The sequence below is a fragment of the Apodemus sylvaticus genome, chromosome 16 (genome assembly GCF_947179515.1).
Source record: "Apodemus sylvaticus chromosome 16, mApoSyl1.1, whole genome shotgun sequence".
Taxonomy (NCBI): domain Eukaryota; kingdom Metazoa; phylum Chordata; class Mammalia; order Rodentia; family Muridae; genus Apodemus; species Apodemus sylvaticus.
Genome location: NC_067487.1, coordinates 63,145,427 through 63,165,531, shown reverse-complemented (window position 1 = coordinate 63,165,531; position 20,105 = coordinate 63,145,427). Strand labels below are relative to the sequence as shown.

The window sequence follows — 20,105 nt, the reverse complement described above, 5'->3', positions numbered from 1 at the left end:
TAATTGATGGCAAATCACTGCACAGGGTGCCAAGATCACTGGTAGGAAGCAAGTCATTAAAGAAAATTAAAACTCTGCCAGTGCTTTGCTTGTGAATGTTTCCCCCGAAGCCTTAGAGTACTACACTAGGGGAAGAAAAAGCAGCCACATCTCCAAGAAAGCAGAGCCTCCTGTGTTTCTGCTGCCTGATCCCTGGGGTCTGTACTCAAACCAAGCATCTAGCAGGCTATGTTTTAGAAAGGAAATCCGGACAGAGGGCTATGGAGCAAAGGTATTTGTATGGGGGCTAAAGAGATGGATGAGTGGATAAAGTGCTTGCTACTCAAGCATGAGAACAAATTCAGGTCCCCAAGACCTATATAAAAGCCAGGTATAGTGGCATCTCAGGGCTGGGCTCCTTAGTGAGAAATAGGAGGATGCCCAGAGCTTGCTGGCAAGCTAGTCTAGCTGAAGTAATGAGCCTCGGTCTCACTAAAAGATACCTTATAAATATGGTAGAGAGTGAGAGAGGAAGACAACAGATTTCAACCTCTGGCCTCTGTATTTGTGTACACATGTGTGTGTACTGTATACACACAGGCATGCAGGTACACATGTACACATACAAAAAAAGAAAAAGAGGAAACTGTTTTAGACTTTGAAAAGCTTTACTGTGTAATTGTGCAAAGAAAGGCTCAGTGTTCTCTTACATAGTGTGAAACTACAGTTTTCTCTAGGTAAATCTTACCAACCAAACATTAACATATCAAATTAAATTGAATTAATACTATATGCTTTATATATATATACATATATACACAAATATATATACATATATATGTGTGTGTATATCTGACCCATTATCCAAAGAGACTCATTAGTGATTTATTATGACAAATTAACATCTGCACAGACTTATTTATCATCTGGCCCAAGGTCTGATCACAGTCATTTTCCCTCCTTAACCAGAATGTGAAATGTGTTTCGGTCTGGCAAAACAAGGGGATATATTTCTAAAGATGACAGCACGCTCACTCTGCAGATGGCTATATTAAATGTGTGATATTTCAGGCCACATTTTAAGGCTGACAAGCAGAAGGTCGTGCCAGGGAAGTCAGTTCACACTCTAGGAGTGTACTTAGCTAAACAACCCCTAATTGTTTTGCCTGGGGAGAGACACTGGACTGTTAAATAGGATTTAGCAGATGAAAAAGAGCTTAAGACAGTGTTTCACTGATCCTCAGATAGCCACCCACACTGAATATATTGGTGTTCATGATATTTTATGTTAAAAAAAAATAATGCCCCGGTGACCAGATAAGCTGGCTTTGATGGAACAATTCTTATGTGGTGAGCTGTTTATGTGTCTTCTCCCACAAATGACAGCAGTGGGTTGGCTCCAGGAGACTCAGCTCACTTAAAGTATTTTATGGAAAACACATTTTAACTTGTTTCCATTTACTGCACATGGCCATGTGGCAGTTACATGTACCATGTCCTAAGTGAAAAAAAAAATCACTAATGATGGAAGATGTTCTCTAGCATTGTATAGAAATGCTTATACCAAGTTGACACACAGGACTGTAGCCAGTTTTTTTAAGTGAAACATAAATTCAGGAACATATAGTTGAATGTAATTGCCTTATTTGAAAGGAGGAGGAGAGAGGAGGGAGGAGGGAGGAGGGAGAGGAGGAGGGAAGATGAAGGAGAAGAGAAAAGAAGGGAGGAGGAAGGAGGAGGGAGATTAAGGAGGAGGAAGATGAGGAGGAGGGAAAGGAGGATGGAGGAAGAAGAGCTTGGGCCTCAGTTCATTTCATAAATATTTACCTGCTGTACGCTAAACTCTGTGTGTGGTGTCTGTGAAAGTGTGGCTAACATGGAGTTTCCCATCCATGTGATGCCCATTCTCTAGTAGAGTAGACGAGTGTTACCAAAATCATTGCACACGTAATTAATTCAAGGAGCAAGGATGACCAGGAGCTGCTTTCTGGTGGCTCTGGGCTTGGTTTTTGTCAGTTTGCCTGGGACGGTCAGGCACAGATTGTTTGGGGTGAATCGGTCTTAAGGAGATGAAGGTCAGAACTTTTAAACCTAAGGTAAGAAATGGTTCATATCCACCTTGTTCTGTTGCCTGTGTCTGGCATCTTTTTTGCAGTAAGAGAACCCACCCAAAACTCCAAAGTGACTGGAAGTTTGTTTGTTCTGGGGATGTGTTTATGGGATGCATCCATTGGGGCTCGGTTAATCTAGATGGCCGCCTTCCATCTGAAATTGAAAGTTCATTTTTATTGTCAGAATGTCCTACATTTTGGTACTTTCCTTTGAGTCTATAAATGTGTTCGGTTGATGGAACCTGTTCTACTCTAGACAGAAACAACAACAACAAAAACTAAACATACTGCTTTGGGGCTTCCCCAGGAGGGCATGACTAATGATATTACAAGGGCCCCTTAGGGCATGAAGTTGGGTATGGGTAAGGAGTTGGGAGTAAAAACAATCAAAATACATTGCATGGCATTCTGAAGTGATTAGTAAGGGTATCTGTAAAGTGCCTCCCATGAACCTGGCACAGACAGTTGTCTCTTTAACATGTTCACATCTTCAGGTTTTAATCATAAGCTGCTGGTTTTCTAGTGTATGTTGGAAGACACATTCATATTATTAGCATGTTACTTTTGAATCTCAATCCTACTGGATTATTTCCATAATATGCAAGGAGAGATGCTAAAGTTCTTCAGATGCCCAGGCATGCTAGGTCCTCTGAACACTTCCCAATCTTTTGTATGCATGGGAAAACCACAACTGTGAGATTACACAGCAGGAGGGTCCCAATTCTAATGGCAGGCAGGCATTAGAGTTATGGTCTGAACTGAAGTCTTTAAACAACCAGCGGCAGGTCAGTGAGGCAATGACATGCTGGGTCTGTCACAGTGTCAAAAATCATCAAAGAAAAACGTTAAAACACAGGTTGCATATTTCCTTCTAATCCTCATCCAAATCATATTTCTTGGTGAAAAAAATCCTTATTATTGCATGCAGCAAGAAACCCTGACATGACAGTATCAACCAAGTAAGAAATTCCAGCTATGGTAACTGTCCCACATCCCATTCAAAATATCTTATTTTTTTGTTAGCTTATAGTCAGGTAATGACCCAGTCAACCCCAAAACAGAATTGGGAGAATGGGAGCTTAGGGGGTAGGGAATGTCTTCAAATTTTAATCCACAAACCTTGGAGTCTATCACACACATTTAACTATTGATTTATGAATTCATCTTTTCACTGAAACTGAAAAACAGAGCTGCCTTATTTGAGAAAACAGTGATCTCACAAGGCAGCAAATGAGATCATGAATTCAAATGTAATCTGAATGGCACAAGGTGCCATACAGTATTACCTTGTTAATCCATCCAGGTGAATTAGTTGACCCAAAGGTGAATTGATCTGGATAAACATTCTAAGGCTCAGGGGGTTTAATCTTCCTCACCCTTCAACTCAAGCAGAAGGTGTGTGTGTGGGGGGGGGGGGGTGGGGGCGGAGTTTGGAAACCAATATCTGGAGTAGGTAAACTGTAGCTCCCGGACTGATTTTAATTTTAGTTTTGTGTATACGTGTGGAGGACTATGCACATACGTCAATGCAGGAACACACATAGCTCAGAAGAGGGCACTGGGTCCCCCCAACCCCAAGCTGGAGTTATAAGAGGTGGTGAACTGCCAGGCGTGGGTGCTGGGAATTGAACTGTGATCCTATACAAGAGTATAGCAAGCTCACAGTCACTGACCATCTCTCCAGCCTGAAGCTACCTGTTTACTCAGTAGCTTTATATTGGGACACAGCTAATTGCATTCTTCACATGCTATCTATGGCTTCATTCAAGCTATAGGGGCAGAGTTTGTTATTTGCAAAGAAGAGCTGATGGTTCAAATAACATAAGTATTTACTGCATGACCCTTTAAAAAAAAAGTCTTGCTATCTCCTAACTGGGTGGCCATATTCTTCTTAACCAAAGCTTAAATGATTCTCAGTTGAACCCACAACATTTTAACTGATTCTAACAAGGGGATCTTGGTGGTTGGGGTGCGAGAGGTGATAGTTCCCAGAACCTGATACCTGGGGAGGGCAATGGTTCCTAAACCAGGGTTAGATCATGGCCCTAACAAGCCACTGTGATTTGTGCAATAAAAGCTTTATCTTTCAGGGATATTTAGTCCATAAATGGTCATAGACAATACTTCTTCCAAATCTAACTGTCAGTCACTTTGGCCTTTCTAGAAATGTCAGATATATGACACAGAGGCCACACATGTATACACATGCATGTGTTTTTGTTTCACTTCACTTTTGACGTTAAAGGTAAAGTGGAGGGAAGCCGAGACTCGCAGCCATTTACACTTCCTGGACTCTTCCTATTCGAGCAGCTGTGAGCAGCTCGTCCAACACACGTGGGAACCTGGGGTGCAGAGAGGAGAAAGAACACAGCCACAGGGCTGGCTTCCTGACTCTGGGCTCCGTGTGTAAGGCAGGATGGCCCAGGCCCAGTTGGCTCCTGTAGCCAACCTGCCTCCCCCCTGCCCCAAGAGAACATGGCATCAGGAAGTTGGCATAGTGCTTGTAGCTCAGCAGACTCTACCAGCAAATGGCATGTTTCCTTTTCCTGGTACAAAATCTGTAAAAGGCTAAAAGTCAATCATCTATAAAACTGAGCCTCTGAGCTTACTTCTTTATGTTTCCGTTATGAAGTGGGTTACTAAAACCAAGCAGTACTGTGGCTTCTTCAGCCTTACCTACATACAATAGCAGGATCCAGAAGAAAGGCAGAACTGCCCACTGGTTTCTGAATTTTTACTTCTTCGAACTCCTATAGATACGTCTGCATAATAATTTGACGCCATAATAACTGTTACAATGCCTTCATTGTTGACTCATTTAAACAATCCAAACCACAGACATCTAATAGCCACCAATCACCGAGGAAGCTCAAAAATTCCCAAAGCCGTTTAATGAAGGCCTAGGCTGGCAAGCACAGCTTAAATTTCTTCTTTAGGTTGCAGTAGGAAATGAGCTTAAGGACTCAATATTTCCAACCCTAATTTAAGTATACAGTAAATAAGCCCACAGAGTCGAGGTTTGCTGCCCTAGTTCCTATGTAATAATATAGGCTTGATAATGCAAAAACTTATGTTTATAAAGATAGATAGGCTAATTTACCACAATTTAATGTCATATTTTTTAACAGAGTTCAATTCTCTGCCCTAACATTGCCCTCCCCCCCCCCCAAAAAAAATCAAAACAGGTAAATTATAGTTCAACTTCAGTAGGCTAAAATGAAAATTAAAGCTTCCTTGACATCTAAACTATTGTAGGGAAGAAAGCCATCATCTTATTCCCTGTTAAGGGATTAATTATGCTCTTTAGAAGTGAACACATACCCCTTGGTACCACGATATATTTGGATATATGGCCATCCAAGAAGTGTGTTAAAGGTGCTTATTAGTATAGCCCCTAGTGTAATATAGCTGATGTTCTTCTAAGGAGAGTTGCTTAAAACTTGAACAGGAACAGAGAGAGGGAGATTCTGTCAATTCCCAGGGAGAAGATGATCAATCAGGGAGTGAGACTGCCACAGAAATCAAGCCCCCAGCACCCCCATGTAGGCACTCAGTCTCTAGCATTCTAAGGATGTAAATTTGCGTTGTGGAAGCCACCAAATCTGAGGTACTTGGCTAGGCAGCCCTTGGAAACGGAACCGACTGTCTTTTCAAACGCACCTTTGTCGAAGCTGATGGAGACTGAAGCCAATTTCACTTTTATGGGCAATGGCCCCACACGCCTCCTGCATGGCTTCTTTCAACTCAGATTGCCCACATAAGGTGCCAAGTTCTAGAATAGTTATTAAACATTGGCAATCCCCAGATTCTCAACTGTCTGAAGACTAAGAACCACAGCATAGCTTTCAATTTCAAAACAGTTATGCTTGGAAAGTCTGTTACCAAAAAGTCTGACGCACCTATCTCTATTTGTTCAAATAAAAAAAAAAAAAAAAGAAATGTGTCAACAACACATTACCAAGATGAGATATTCTGAATACAGGGCCCTTGAGTTTCAAAATATTTTGCTAGGCACCAGGTTCTAATATGTAATGAAAGAAAAATTCCTTCGGGGCCAAAACAATGATGTTGCTCTTGCGACTCAGCCGCTGGAGGGGATGCTTGTTTAGTGTGGTTCAAACCTGGGCACCATATACTAAACATATGGCGGCGACACGAGCCTGTAATCCAAGCACTTGGGAGGGGGGGCAGGAGGTGGGACGTTCAAGGGCATCTTTGGTTACATAGGGAGTTTGGAACCAGCCTGGGCTTTCTTATGTCTTATAAAGGTACTCTTTTGTTCCATCTCTATAAGACTGCCACAGACGCACAGGCCAGTGAGGACGCGGGTGAATAAGAGGGCTCACCACAAGTCTGATGACTTGAGTTTAATCCCCCAAAATCCATACAAAAGAAACTGGCTGTGGTGGTTTGAATGTGTAGTTCCAGCACCCATAAAAGCAGGGTGAGAGGCTGAGGCAGGAGAATTGTCCAGAAGCTCATGGTCCAGCTAGACTGGGGCACACGGCATGGCGGCAGCAAGAAAGACACCGCTTCAACAAGGTGGGGGAAGGGCCCGACTCCCAAATGTTGTCTCCTGACCCCCCTCACTCCCCCCACACACATAGACTCGGTATACACAAACACGTACTCTCTCACACACACATCACAATGTGCAATAGCAATCATTTAAATGTTTAAATCTAATGTTTATTTTACACGTAACATAATAATGATTCTTGTATATCACCAAAGACAACCTTCTAGGTAATCTGAAAGTGGAGTACTGAGATATTTAAAATTTTTAAATGGAAGATGAGCCTATGTGCAAACAGATTTTAGATTTCCATACCATAAAATGCTTTCTTCATTGATGGCTGAAAAGAACAAATAACAGACACTGACTGGATGCATTCGGTATAAACTTGTAGAATTCTAAAAGCTAAGAGGAATAAAAATCACGGTAATAAGATAAAATGACTTGGGGGGGGGCTTTAAGAGTAGTGTCATTGGGCTTTCATGGGACCGATTACAGAGCAATTGCCCCACAGAGACTTCATTGTTCAAAGAAATTCAAACTTTTTGTGGTCTTGGCTGGTGGTATCCCTCAGAAGAGGGTAAGAAAAAAAAGTTCTTAAACCAACCATCCATCCATTATAAATAAAATCAAAATCAAATGCCAATTTGGATTTAATATTCAAATATCCAAGAATTTTACTCATGAAATAGCTTCCAAAACTAGAAAGTAAACTTCTTTATGGTGTTACCTTAAGTATTTAGAAATAAAATGGAGTTATTATTAAACATTAGAAAACCACATTTTTTTTTCTTGAGAAAAAAAACCAGAAGTGTCTCCCGGGATGTAACTGAAGCTACAGGCTATTTATGATATTTGAAGATGCTCAGGTCCCAAGGAAGACTTGGCCACAGAAATCTAAAACCTTTAGAAATAGCTTCCAAATGGTAATATTAAAAGAGGAAGGGGGATAAACAAAAACAAAATCCTGGTCCTTAATTGTGAGTAACCCTGCCAGGCATTAAATATAGATGTATTCCACATCTCCTCCGAGGTCTGTTAAATCCACCCGGCTGCGCAGCTCTTAGGGATTGGTTCCACACAATGATTTGAGAACACGGGCTGCAGAGACCTTCTGCCCAGCTTTGATTCTTGGTGGTTCCCTTGCTGGCTGTGTGACCTTGGTCTATGTGCTTTGCCTTGCTGCGTCAGAGTTATCCCTCCGCTATGAGATCATCACAGAACTGTGCTGGTGGCTGGGAATGTTAAATGGTTTTCTCCATGGAGAACCTCTGTACAGAGGCTGCAAACTGACCTGTTGTGTAGTTACTGCTGCTGGTGGTGGTGGTAGAAGAACAACTCAAAAACTAAACTAAGTCAGAGTGAACTGAAGTGTCCTGGTGAGATCAGATTGAAAGAGGAAAGAACAAAAACATTGAAAATTCCAGTCTAGGTGACTTCTGGACATACTTGTGAACTTTATTTTCACATACATTTTTTTTTTCTATCAGCCCTCCTATTTCTGAAATCCTTATTTTTTACTCTTCTGAGCTGGACCCAAACATAACATGGGGCCAGACAAGAGAAGAAACGATTCTTAGGCTCCTCCTGAAACAGAGGCCCTTATTCCAACAATAAAACAGTACAGCTTTCATCAATCACAGTTAAAGGCATATTTAGCAAAAATATCAGCCTAGGACATCGTAGGCAAACACAGCTAGAGTACTGTGCTCTACAGGACTCCTTTGTAGTGGTTGCTTAAAAACCACTCCCTCAAAGATTCAGAAGTCAAACACCCTGCCTTGGCCTGAGCACCATCTCAACACTGAACACTACGGCCCTGGCTGGTTTCTGCCCAACCCAGTCCCCTGCAACTCCTGGCTCCCACAAGAGCATGTGTGGAGAGTGCTCAGAGCCTAGTAATGCCCCTTCCAGGGGCCAATGCTGCGCTGTTTTCAAGCCACAGAGCTCTGCAATCTTGGAATGAGTTGAACAATTTTAGCTGTCCCTGACCACCACCACCCCTTTAAAAAAAAGAACCATTTTTATTCCACTGTCCTCTCTCTTCCTATTCTTTGACTATCTTCTCTCTCATGCAGAAACAGGTTTTGACTAGTTCAAGTTCAGCAGTAAACAGATCTGACCAGACTCCTATTTCTAAGCCCCAGGCTGAAGTTGACCTTCCTCCCTCAGGCCAATGTCCTGAGTATCCTTGGTCTCCACTGGACATATGGATGATTTCTTAAGCAGAGAGTCGATTTTCTCAGCATTTCGATGGACTCCATCTCACCCTTCCTATGCCCACACGTCGGCTTTGTGTCTAATCACTTCCTATTTCCTTGGTACATTTTTCTGCCTGCCACAAGCATCCTGCTTGTATTTTAGAGCTTGAGACGTTAAGGCCCGGGGTGAGAGAAAATGATACCCAAGGAGGAAGAAGAACACTTCTAAACAAAAGACGAGTGTGGTTTGACTCAAATGGAGTTTTTGAATTATGCCAATGCCAGCATGCAAAACCACACCGACAAGAGCACATAAAACACTGCACATAGCAAGCCAGTGAGTCAACGCAGTGAGGCAGCATATCCCGCCTGGACTCCACAGGGCCGAGTTCCAAGATAATGTATGAAACGGGTTTCTAGTTTCTAAATTTTGTTTGACCCTTTACTTTTTAGTTCAAAGTATTCCATTGTACTTATTTTTTTCTAATTTAAAACAATGTTTTAAGAAGGATCTCATTCTCTCCGAGAGAACACTACAGTAGTGACTGAGCCGTGTCAAGAGTCAGCCAGGGCTAAGGCTCAACGTTCCCGGGATCAGTCATAAATCAAGTCACAGGCAGTGTCAGAATGACTGCTCCCTAATTGGAAGGAACCGAATGCCTTTAAAACTTTTTGTTGCTGAAAAATGATCCTCCCAACTGACAAACTAAGAATATATGTTAAGCCCGGAAACAAATCTGTGTCCAGTTCTAAAGATCGCTATAACTCCTGATTGTTTTATGTTTCTGAAACATTGCACTGTGGGTGATTTATTTCCTATCCATGTGGCCGGCCATTTGTTTATGCGATTGCATGCCATCTGTTTTTCTGAAGGGAGGTTTCAAGTTCTTCTAATTCCCCACCTCCCATCCCAGGGAAAACAACTCAAAGTGGACAGAGATTTCAATCATTTGGATTCACACGGAGTTGGAAACCCTAGCTGCCCTTCCTTTATATTTGGCAAATGCTTTACTGGGGTTGGCAAATTGTGTTCTTACGAGGTACTTATGGAGAGACAACACCTTTTTTTACAATGACAAATGATGTTAACAGTTTCATTCTGAGTGTTTAATAGTACAACAGAAGACTTCACTAATGTTACAGGAAATCCGCCCAGATAGACAATAAAGTCCCGGCACAAATCCTGTCCGTACCTTTTATTTCTGAGTGTCAACCGAGACACACATCAAGACACACATCATGGGTCCAACTACAGCAGAGAATAAATATCAAGGTGTATCACTTTTAAGTGGCGATCACTTAGCCTGCTGGCCTAAAAAACCACTGTTGGCCATGCCCTATTGAATACCCTAAGCCACTGCTTTTCAATCTTCCTGATTCTGCAACCCTTTAAGAGAGTTCCTTACAGGGTGGTGACCCCAGTCATAAGATTATTTTTGTTGCTACTTCATAACTGTAATTTTGTTACTGTTATGAATTATAATGCAAATATTTGTGGTTTCTGATGGCCTTAGGTGACCCCTGTGAAAGGGTCATTTGAGCCCCCAAAGTGTCACAGGCCACAGATTGAGAACCATTGCTCTAAGCCCTACTACAAGGCCTCATTTGTTTAGATACTTAGGCGTGCAAAGGGATCAGGCTTCCCAAAGAAACCCCCAACCCATTGCTAAGCTATGCTTCCTGGGGTTCATTCAATCTAAGGAGCCAACCACTCAGAGAACGATTTCACACTGACATCATTCAGAAGATGTGTAAAGAATTAATTACCATTTTTACAAGACTCCTTGCTGTTTTCCTGGAGAACAGGTCTCTGATGGCCCGGCCCTGTTGTCCAGAGTTCAGAGTTGACATCGGAAGGCTGAGAAACGTCTATCTTCAGTTCTGTTTGACTTTCACTAGTCCTTGCCAAATCAAAATGAGATCCACCTGGGGGGTGAGCACCCCAGGGGACACCTGATGGGTTTGGTTTATTGGACGTGTTAAGTGACATGTGTGCGAAAGCTTCATTGATGAAAAATGAATTTTCATGACACAGACTCTCAGCTCGATTAAGTTCCGTCACCTGTATAAAGAAATACAGAAAAATATAGTAATTTCTTTAGCAATTTAAACAAGTTTCATGAAGTATTAATTTATCCCATAAGCCTGAAAACTCTTGTTCTAGAAATCATGAATTTAATAAAAATGAGTTTAGAAAGAAATCTACCATTCACTTTCCTCCCAACCCCTCTAAATGAGCTAGAACAAGGAACTCCAACTAGCCATGCACAATGTATCTTCTTTTTAAAAACGCCGGGCAGAGATCTACGCCACCAGAGGATCTCCACTTTATTTTAATCAAAGCAATCAGCGTCTCCTCATTTGCCATGTAAGAAGGTCGAAAACATCCTTCAGCGCACAAGAAGTTTGTAATAAATGAAATTTAGCAGACTTAAAGGGGAAATCAGATGCAACATAGTTCTTTCTTATATACCTGTTAACTTTGACAGCTTTATGTGCTATCCATAAAAACACACATGTGGTGCAGAGTGCAGAAACTCTGCCCAGACAAATGGGATTGTCAAGCAATGGTACGACATATGCAGAGCGCACAGGGGTCTTCTGAAACGGTTCGACCCACTCAGTCCTTCCTCAGGGCGGTTCACAACAGCTTTTAGTGACGTGGATTTTGAACTCGCTACATCCAACTTTCAAGGAGCAAGTAAACTTCCTATATCAATTGCTTAGCACAATACTTACATGTGAAGAGCTAACTGATCTATAAAAACACACGTGCCATACAACATGATAGGTTATTATTAGTCTATCAACAATAGATCGTTTATGATGAGTCCTTCAAACACCAAGAAACCAGCATGCTCAGTGCATGTGCCTCCAGGTCAACTCACCATTATCTTACTTGGGTAACTCCATCCTTTTCTTAGGGTAAGGGTATCTCAGAGCACACAGCTCCCCTCTCCCCTAAAAAAAAGCCTAGGACCTTAAATTTTCTGTATTTCTAGTCAAGAAACTTACAAATTATTTCTAAACAATATTGGCTTTTTTTTTTAAACTGAGAAACTTTTGTGAACTCTTCCACAAGAACCAGGAGCACGTATGCTTGGGTAAGCCCAGGGTAGACAGAGCTAAGGCATACCTCCTTGCTCCCTGGAGAGAAGACAGCTGGGAGGCTCCGCTGGCGACTGTGCTTGCAGTGGCCCAGCAGACCCTGCTGGACACGCATCCTCTGTCTCTCCCTCTCCACCATCCGCTGGCCCTCCCGCAGCCGCTCGAGGCTCTGCTGGTACTCCTGGAGCTGGTGGTCCAGCTCACTACGGTGGCGCAGCAGCAATTCCTCCTGGGACTGGCACTCCCGTTCCCGTGCCTGCAGCCAGCTCTCTTGGGCTTCCTGTTCGCGCTGTTGCTGGTCGCATGCGCGGTGCCAGCGCCTCTGCTCCTGCTGGAACTGGTGTTGAAGCTTGTGGATGTTGGCCAGCTCTTCACGCTGCTTTTCCAGGTAGCGGGATTTCTCCTGGTCTTGCAAGGGGCCACCTCGGAAGGAGAGGCTAGGGGCCAAGCTCTCCCGCTGCTGTAGAACCAGCTTGTGGATCTCAATGTGGCTGTCCTGGATGGTCAAGGCAGCCTGAGGGGATGGGGGTTGGGGAGAAGAGGCCAAATTAGTACACACAGACTTGTGCTACATATGGGGTGGTAATGGGATCCCAAACGCTATGGGTTAAAGGCTTCATTGTTTGCTGTAGAGCTGGTGGGAGAAGGCAGAACTTTTAGGAGATAGGTTTAGTCATGTAGAAGTGGGGGTGAAGAGGTTCGGGCCTGTGTGTGTGTGTGTGTGTGTGTGTGTGTGTGTGTGCGCGCGCGCGCGTGCGCACACGTATCCTAGAAGGGGATACTGGGACCCAGACCTTCCCTCTTTGTACCATGAGGTGAATAGCTCTGTCTACCTAGTATCCCCACCACAAAATTCTGCTTTCCCCAGAGCAGTGGCACCAAGCGTCCAGGTACTGAAACCAGGAGCCAACGTCAGCTTTTCCTCTTCTATCTTGTTACTTGGGGACTTTGTCAGTAAGACACAAAGCTAGCACAGCTTGTGGACTCTTTACCTCTTGATCAGAAATATTTCTAAGATATGGAATGCCTGCTGGATTACTTTTATATCCTGTTCCTTCCCAACTGGATCCAAGGCACTTTAAACTTCGAGTTTACATTTCCTAGCAGGATGACTTGGTGATTTACACATGCAAACATATACGATAATATATACATATACAATATTTTATACAACATCACTGGCCTTTTGTAACTAAGATGGTTTGGTTCAATGACTCCAGTGGCTATTCAAAACTTTTGATGTTCAAGTCCTTAACTGAAATGACTTAGTAGTAAGACATAACCTACCCATACCCCCACCTCACTCCCAATTCTTTGAGTTCCCTCTAGATCATTTGCAACACCTAATGTGCCGTCCATACATTGCTTCATTCACATGGGGAGGGGTGAAAGCCAACTGCTTTCCTGAACTTTCTGGAACTGTTCTTTCCATCTTTTTGATCCGAGGTTGGTTAGGTTTCAACCTAGGATAAAAAGCTCACAGCTACAGAGAGTTGATTATTCTCATTCTTGCTTTTGAAGAAGTGACTGGTTGTTCGGTTGTATTTAAGTCACTCCTTTGGGTATAAACTTAGTGTGTAAATTCACGACACTCTGAATTCCTGTTCTATTCTCATTCTCCTTCTGAGGTCCCCAGTCAATCATTCGTGGGAATTTAAGAATCTATATAAACACAGTAGTATCCTTTATTTGAGTCCCAAGCCAGAAATTATTTGAGCTTTATATATTGCTTTCATGAAGACATAAAAATAAAAGTCAACTATTTGGAGACTTTTGGCAAATACTCTTTTTATAACATAATGTCTGAGAATTGAAGTTAATGCTGTTTTTAGGAGCTATGGAAGTGGGTGGAACTAGTCTCCTTACTGCTAGGTTTTAGCATCAGAGCGAGAAGGTCATACAAAAACTAAATCTAAGTTTGAAGTCATTGTTTACTAGATCGCTAACAGGAGGCAGCTACAGTTAAGGAAAAATGGGAACTCTAAATACCAGCAGACAGGCATAACAGTAACAAACCATTTGGAGTCATAGCATCTGACTATGAAGAACTTAGCGACATCACAGGAAAGAATTACCAGGATCTGAAAAGATGCTACTAACCCAAAACAGCAGCAAACCTATAATGAATACTCTTGGAAGCTTTTAATTTTGAAGGTTCCCATTTAAAGTGCAAGAAGGTACAGAGGGAACACATCACAAAGACACACGCACTGGGTAGGAATGTACGGCTTGACTCTGAATGAGAAGTCATCACCGTCCCAAGGATAAATCCAAATTTTTGTTTCCTAATTGCCTGTGTAGCACGCACCCTGGGAAGATGGGGGTTTGCCCATTGGTGCGTGTGATCAGCAATCTTCTATATTTCTGAAAGTTCACAAACTAAGATGTTTTAAATTCATACTGGCCTTGGAATGAGACTCAAAAATGTAATGCCCAGGGCCTTTTGAAATAAAACTTGTAGTTTTAAATTTGAAAATTATTTGAAAAAAAATTCATGGCCGCTCTGGACAAATGACTTTGGAAAGCTGTTATAAGAAGAGCAATGGCCATCGTGGAGAATGGGCACTCGCCACTGTGGTCTTTAAACATGGGATAATTGACATTAATAAACCCCTGGTACCCTGCTGGCCTGAAGCACACTGTAGGTGCTACCACTACTTAATACCCTAGACTCCGAGGTTATCCAAACGATGAAGCCAACAAACCCCCTATTCTGCATGCCAAAACAAATAGGTATTAGTTCTGTGTAAGAACTGCAATTAGCATAACTCAGTGTAAGCATAAGGAACTTATGTCTGCTTGAGGTTGGGATAAGGTCATTTTTATTCCCTCTCATAAGCATACACCGAAGACTGGATATTGATTTCCACATTTAGCGTTACATTCAGGAATTCTTAATTTGCTCTCCTTTCACATATCTGAGTCTTTTCCCTTTCCAGCCTGTCTATCTTCTCCAACGCTACAGGGACTAATTCATGACATTTTCAGAAACAGCTAAAAGTTCAGCCTCTAAAGAGAGGACCACACCACGAAACAGAAATATTTCAGACCCCATATCCTAAGACCAACTCAAAATCTTTGGTGTGATGAAGGGAATCTATTGGGGACATTGATATTTCCTACTTGTAGTCAACACAGCAGTTCTCAACTTTCCTAACGCTGTGACCCCTCAAAACAGTTCCTTATCTTGTGGTGAACCCCAACCATAAAGTTACTCTTGTTCCTAATTCATATCTGTAATTTTGCTACTGTTATGAATCGTAATGTAAATATCTGTCTTCCCTGATGGTCTTAAACAACCCCTGTAAAAGGGTCACTAAGGGGTCACGACCCAAAGGTTGAGAACCAATGACTTAACGTATTGCAAACTGAGGTCAGTAGGCTGCTGACCTCATCTGAAGCCAAGATACACTGAAAAAAAAAAAGATAAGGACTGTACATCTTTTCATCAGGCAAAATGAGTCAGGATGCTCAATGTTTACAGCCCCTGAGAGTTGAATGGACTTTGTAATGCCTGAAGCTTCTCAGCTGACATCTAAAAACAGCTTGTTTCATACAATCAATGGGACTCTCAGATCCCCTATCTTACATAAGATAATAAAGGCATTGCTATGTGATATGAATAAGATAAGAAGCTTACTGTTACCACTGTTAGTTAACATAATTTCAGATGGAGACATGGCCAAATTGTGGTCAATATACCACATGTATCCCAGGATAACTCCAAATGGATCACAACACATTTGTAGCTCACAGTGCTCTATCACCGTGCCAAAAACTTAGATAACCCTATAGCTACCCAAAGCAATAAACCAAGAAAATTCAATTGATATAATAATTGAAAAATAGTCATAGTACTATTTTTTTCAAATTTTCTATATGAAATATTCCAGAGAATCTACGGGAAATTTTATTAAAACAAAAACTGAAGTTAAATGGGTTGAATGATATTAGAAAAAAAATACACAAAAACCAATATCTTTTATTCACAACCATAATTGGATAAGTACAGATATATGTTTTTTTTTCAATTTCTAGAGTATCTGTATGAAGACAATTATAAAGCTTCCAGCATAACCTAAAATAAGTAGGGACTGACCCTGTTCTCAGACACAACTGGCCAGAGAAGAAGCACAAGTCCTTTTCCATTCATAAATACAATGCCAATTTAATCTAGGACACTGGACAGAGTGATCTACAAACCTTACAACATATGCAAACTATGTAGAACAACACTAAGAGGAGCTAGTGCTGCTGTGCACTCAAACGCAACCCCAGGCTTTCAGAACTGAGGAGCGGTGCTGGCGCTGGAGCAAGACCAGGCGTAGTGCTTAAGAGAAAGTTTTCCTGTTGTCAGAATATACGCAAGAAAACGTCTAATGCTGCCGTGACTCTCTGTTTTCTGTTCCAAATTTAGACTTAATTTACCTTTAAGAGTCCTAAGGTGTAAACTAGGAGCTATGAATGACTAAGGGAAAACTGGGAGGCCACGCTTGGTCCTGGTAAGAAGTAAAGCAGTGCACGTTAGAGTCATCTGAGCGCTTGCTCACTTTTAAATTGAAGAGGAGGAAAAAGAAAAAGAGATGACCGATTAATTTTGGCTGTTTACTAAAATTGCAAAAAGACAACTTTAGTAACTTTAGCCCATGGAAACACTCAGCTACAGTAAAAAATACTTACTACAAGGACACTGATGCTTTGTGCTATCAATGCACAAATATAAATAATTGGGACTGAATTCTATAGACCTGAATACTGTACATACATTAACAAGCATGCTGTGTATAATAATTGACGTCACGGCAGCATGTGTGTCGCCAACGGGTGACACAGAACAGTCTAAACTGAAGGAATACACACGACATGGTAACCAATGTCTTATTAGTTGTTTGTTTCCCTTTTTTTAAATTATGGCAACAGCAATTCTCTTTTTACAACCACAGACATTGCACTTGATTTTTATCCTCAAAAATTTCTACACTGTAACTATTGTCTTGATAGCATTAAAAATTTCTAACCACCACAGAAAACACATTGGGTGCACCGGTAGCTTCTTTAGTGGGTATCATCTGAGGGATGGATTACACAGTCTTCCAATTCACACCACTAGCGTGATTTCTATGCCTTCCTAAAAAGCTACCAAAGCCATTAGTAGGAGGCACAGCGGCCCATTTGCTTCTGAGTGATGAACAAACCAACGCACAGAGGAACATGTAAATTATTTAGCAGCTCTTCCCAAAGGCCAGATGTGGAGGTGACGCCCAGTCATGCTGCACTCACCTAAGAAGTTCACTGTGTCTGACCCAAGCAGATTCATTGCTATTATTGAGAGACATGAAGAGCTTTATGGTTTCTGAGAAGAATCAGGTAAAATGTGCCAGCACCGTGCTACCTCGTGATTACAAAACCAGGGAACTCAGCTTGTCCAGCGGAGTCACACCTGGGGGTCGGGGCAGGGGTTGGCACTCTTCTAGGATGGCTTACGACCTTTCAAATGTTCTAATTTCTGAGGTCTGGAAATCATCAATTTACACTAAAAGAAACACTGACAAGGTTGGAATTACAGGAGAGTCATTACCTGAAGGCTGTAAAGGAGACGTGTTAAATTCTGTATCGCTTGTATGATCTGGGGATATAAAAAGATTACATGTGTCAAGTTCTTGAAAAGCTTCCTTAGCTACAATTTGAGAAAGGATGGTATATGTTTAAAGCATTGTGCAGCTCACCTCTGACTGTGAAGAACCTGAAAAACTTCTATATTCCACCTAAAATACATAAAAACACAGGGAAATGAACAGCCACGCAACTTTTGAAAGCTATCAAGTATTCCTGATACATGAGCCTCCCTGTCTAAATTCCATTACCTCAGTAACTGTCTCCTCCCAGGCTGGAGAATTTGGCAGCCATTTGACAATACAGGTCTCACTCATTCAAACTCAGAGATGTGTGACAACTCTTACCCAACTGTCCCTTAAAATGGCATAGACGATGGTAAAGAAACCCCAGGAAAGGATCTTTCACCCTGTTCTTGGGAAGCTACAGACCATCACAGGGACTCTAGGTCCCCGACCTTAATGTTGGAGAATCGTGATACCCAAGCAGCAGTGGTTAGAGACGGCCCCAGGGAAGCACTTAGTTGGTGTCTCCAGAACCCACCTCAATTCATCACCAACTTAAAACCCATGAGTGAAGCCAGAGGACGCTGGCCATCTTGTCCTTGGGGGTGGGGTCTGTGCCTCAGATGTCTCTTTCAAGCCACTGAACATCAGGGAATATGTCAATACTGAGAACTTTTGTTCCCCAAATTGCGATAAGCATGTGTTTATGTGTCGTCTGTTTTCTCTCATTAGAAAACCAATGGATAGTAAGATTTTATGCATTTAATATTATATCTGCAAACCTAAGGATGGTGCTTAACATTGTAAGGGACACTCGACCACCAAATGGCTGTAAGCTCTGCTTGCTCCAATTCTCTTTAATGAGCAGCAACCAACGCTATTACAAACTCCACATTTTAGGAGCTAGGAAGCCATCCATTTCCCCAGCCTCCTGTACGGGCTTGCTTTCGTCTGAACACACGTCACATTAAGCCCTAAAGAAAGTCAACCTCGGTTCACCTTGTGGCTTAAAGGAGGCACTTAGCTTAAGCTGGTGGTGAGTGAGCCCAATCTCCTTTTCCTTCACACTGTCAGTACAGATTGTGTTGCTAATCAGTCCCTTAATGGGGAAAGGACAAAGGTAGAAGAGAGAGAGACCATGTCAGTACTTTAGAACTGCACACAAATGTATGGGAAGATACCAGAACTTAAGGTGATTTAAGTTCTTGCGTTTCTTCTGAGCCCTTCTTGGCCCATCCACTGCTTTTTGTGGAAAACAAAACAAAAAACCCATGATATTTCTAAGGTTTATATTCTACAAAGAAGCAAAATGTAGAAATGAGTTGGATTGTGCTACATTTGGTTCCTTACTGCTCCAACCTCTGGGCTGCCCAAACATCATCTTTTTAGTGGACTTCATGTGCCCCCTGGTGGTGGTTGTACTGCATAACTACAGTTGATTATTGAGAATTTCTACCCTTGTGTTATTAATTTTTTTCAGAATTTTGTTTTAACCTCATCTTTTTAAGGACACTAATACCAAGACATCCACTATATACTTGCTTAAAGCTTTAGCCAAGTAGTCTTTCTATAAATCTGTTTATATCCATTCTCAAAGGCCCCATCAAGTGTCAGATTTTCCAGAGGTTAATAGAAAGAGAAACCTGAACTCACTTTTCCACCTGTAACTGAGTGAGGAGTAGGAGTCAAGCCATTTTCTGTGCAGAATTAAGTTTCCATCGACCAATTATCTTTCCTCCCTAAAAACTTAGGAGCAATTGAAAACCACTCGCTTCATGTTTCAAAGTGAAGATCACGTGGAAAAGCAGGGACAATTTAAGACAAACTAGTTTAAAGCTTTCAATCAGAGTAATAGAGTAAAATTCTGTATCCATAAATTAACTTGGGCCTCTGACGTTTGCAAATGAATACTAAATCAGAGCTGACTTTTCTGTGAAATTCTGAAAGCCAGACTTGGTTCTGTCCTACGTCACATTATCTAGAAACCACCAAACAGTAAGATGTTGCATCTGTAACATACATATGCTGTAGTCCCACACTGGTGCGCATCGATACTTGGAGATGGAGCTAAATCAATGCTAGACAAAGTAAAAACTCTTGACCTGACTTCCCCTCCCAGAAGCACAGTGTTATTCCTCCCCTGCTTATGAAATCACACTCGTGAAGTCAACAGAAAGCTGTACACATGTAATTTCTACAGAGAGAGTTACAGCCTACATATATCAAGAATCAGAGAACACAGGCAAAAGGTGGTTATGCGGATTCCAAGTCTGCGAGAGGAAGGTGGAGATCAGGTGAGGAGCGGAGGGTCACAGTAGAGATCAGAAGCAAGCCATCCCAAAGTGGAAATCGGTTCGGCTCCCAGGGCGCCATCTGGTGGTGAGCCATCCCAGTGTCGGGGCCACTTCTCAAATAGTCACCAGAAGTGAGGAAAAGCAAAAGTTTGCAGTGCAGAAAGGAAGCCGGAAGTCAGAGAGTGCAGACACACACACACACACACACACACATGAGGGTTTTCAAGCTTTTTGTCTTGGTTTTTAATAACTTTACAGTATTTTTAACATTTACATGA

General features: G+C 41.9%; 1 protein-coding gene across 2 annotated transcripts in view; it reads right to left on the bottom strand.

Moving 5' to 3' along the window:
• Positions 1-20,105, bottom strand: part of Arhgef28 (Rho guanine nucleotide exchange factor 28) — a 239,506-nt gene that overhangs the window by 21,896 nt on the left and 197,505 nt on the right. For both annotated transcript variants that reach the window (XM_052159966.1, XM_052159965.1), the window contains 4 exons: positions 17,642-17,680; positions 17,494-17,541; positions 11,944-12,429; positions 10,575-10,869 (listed from right to left, as the gene is read on the bottom strand). In XM_052159966.1, the coding sequence (XP_052015926.1) occupies positions 10,575-10,869; positions 11,944-12,429; positions 17,494-17,541; positions 17,642-17,680 (868 nt within the window). The remainder of the gene's footprint in view (positions 1-10,574; positions 10,870-11,943; positions 12,430-17,493; positions 17,542-17,641; positions 17,681-20,105) is intronic.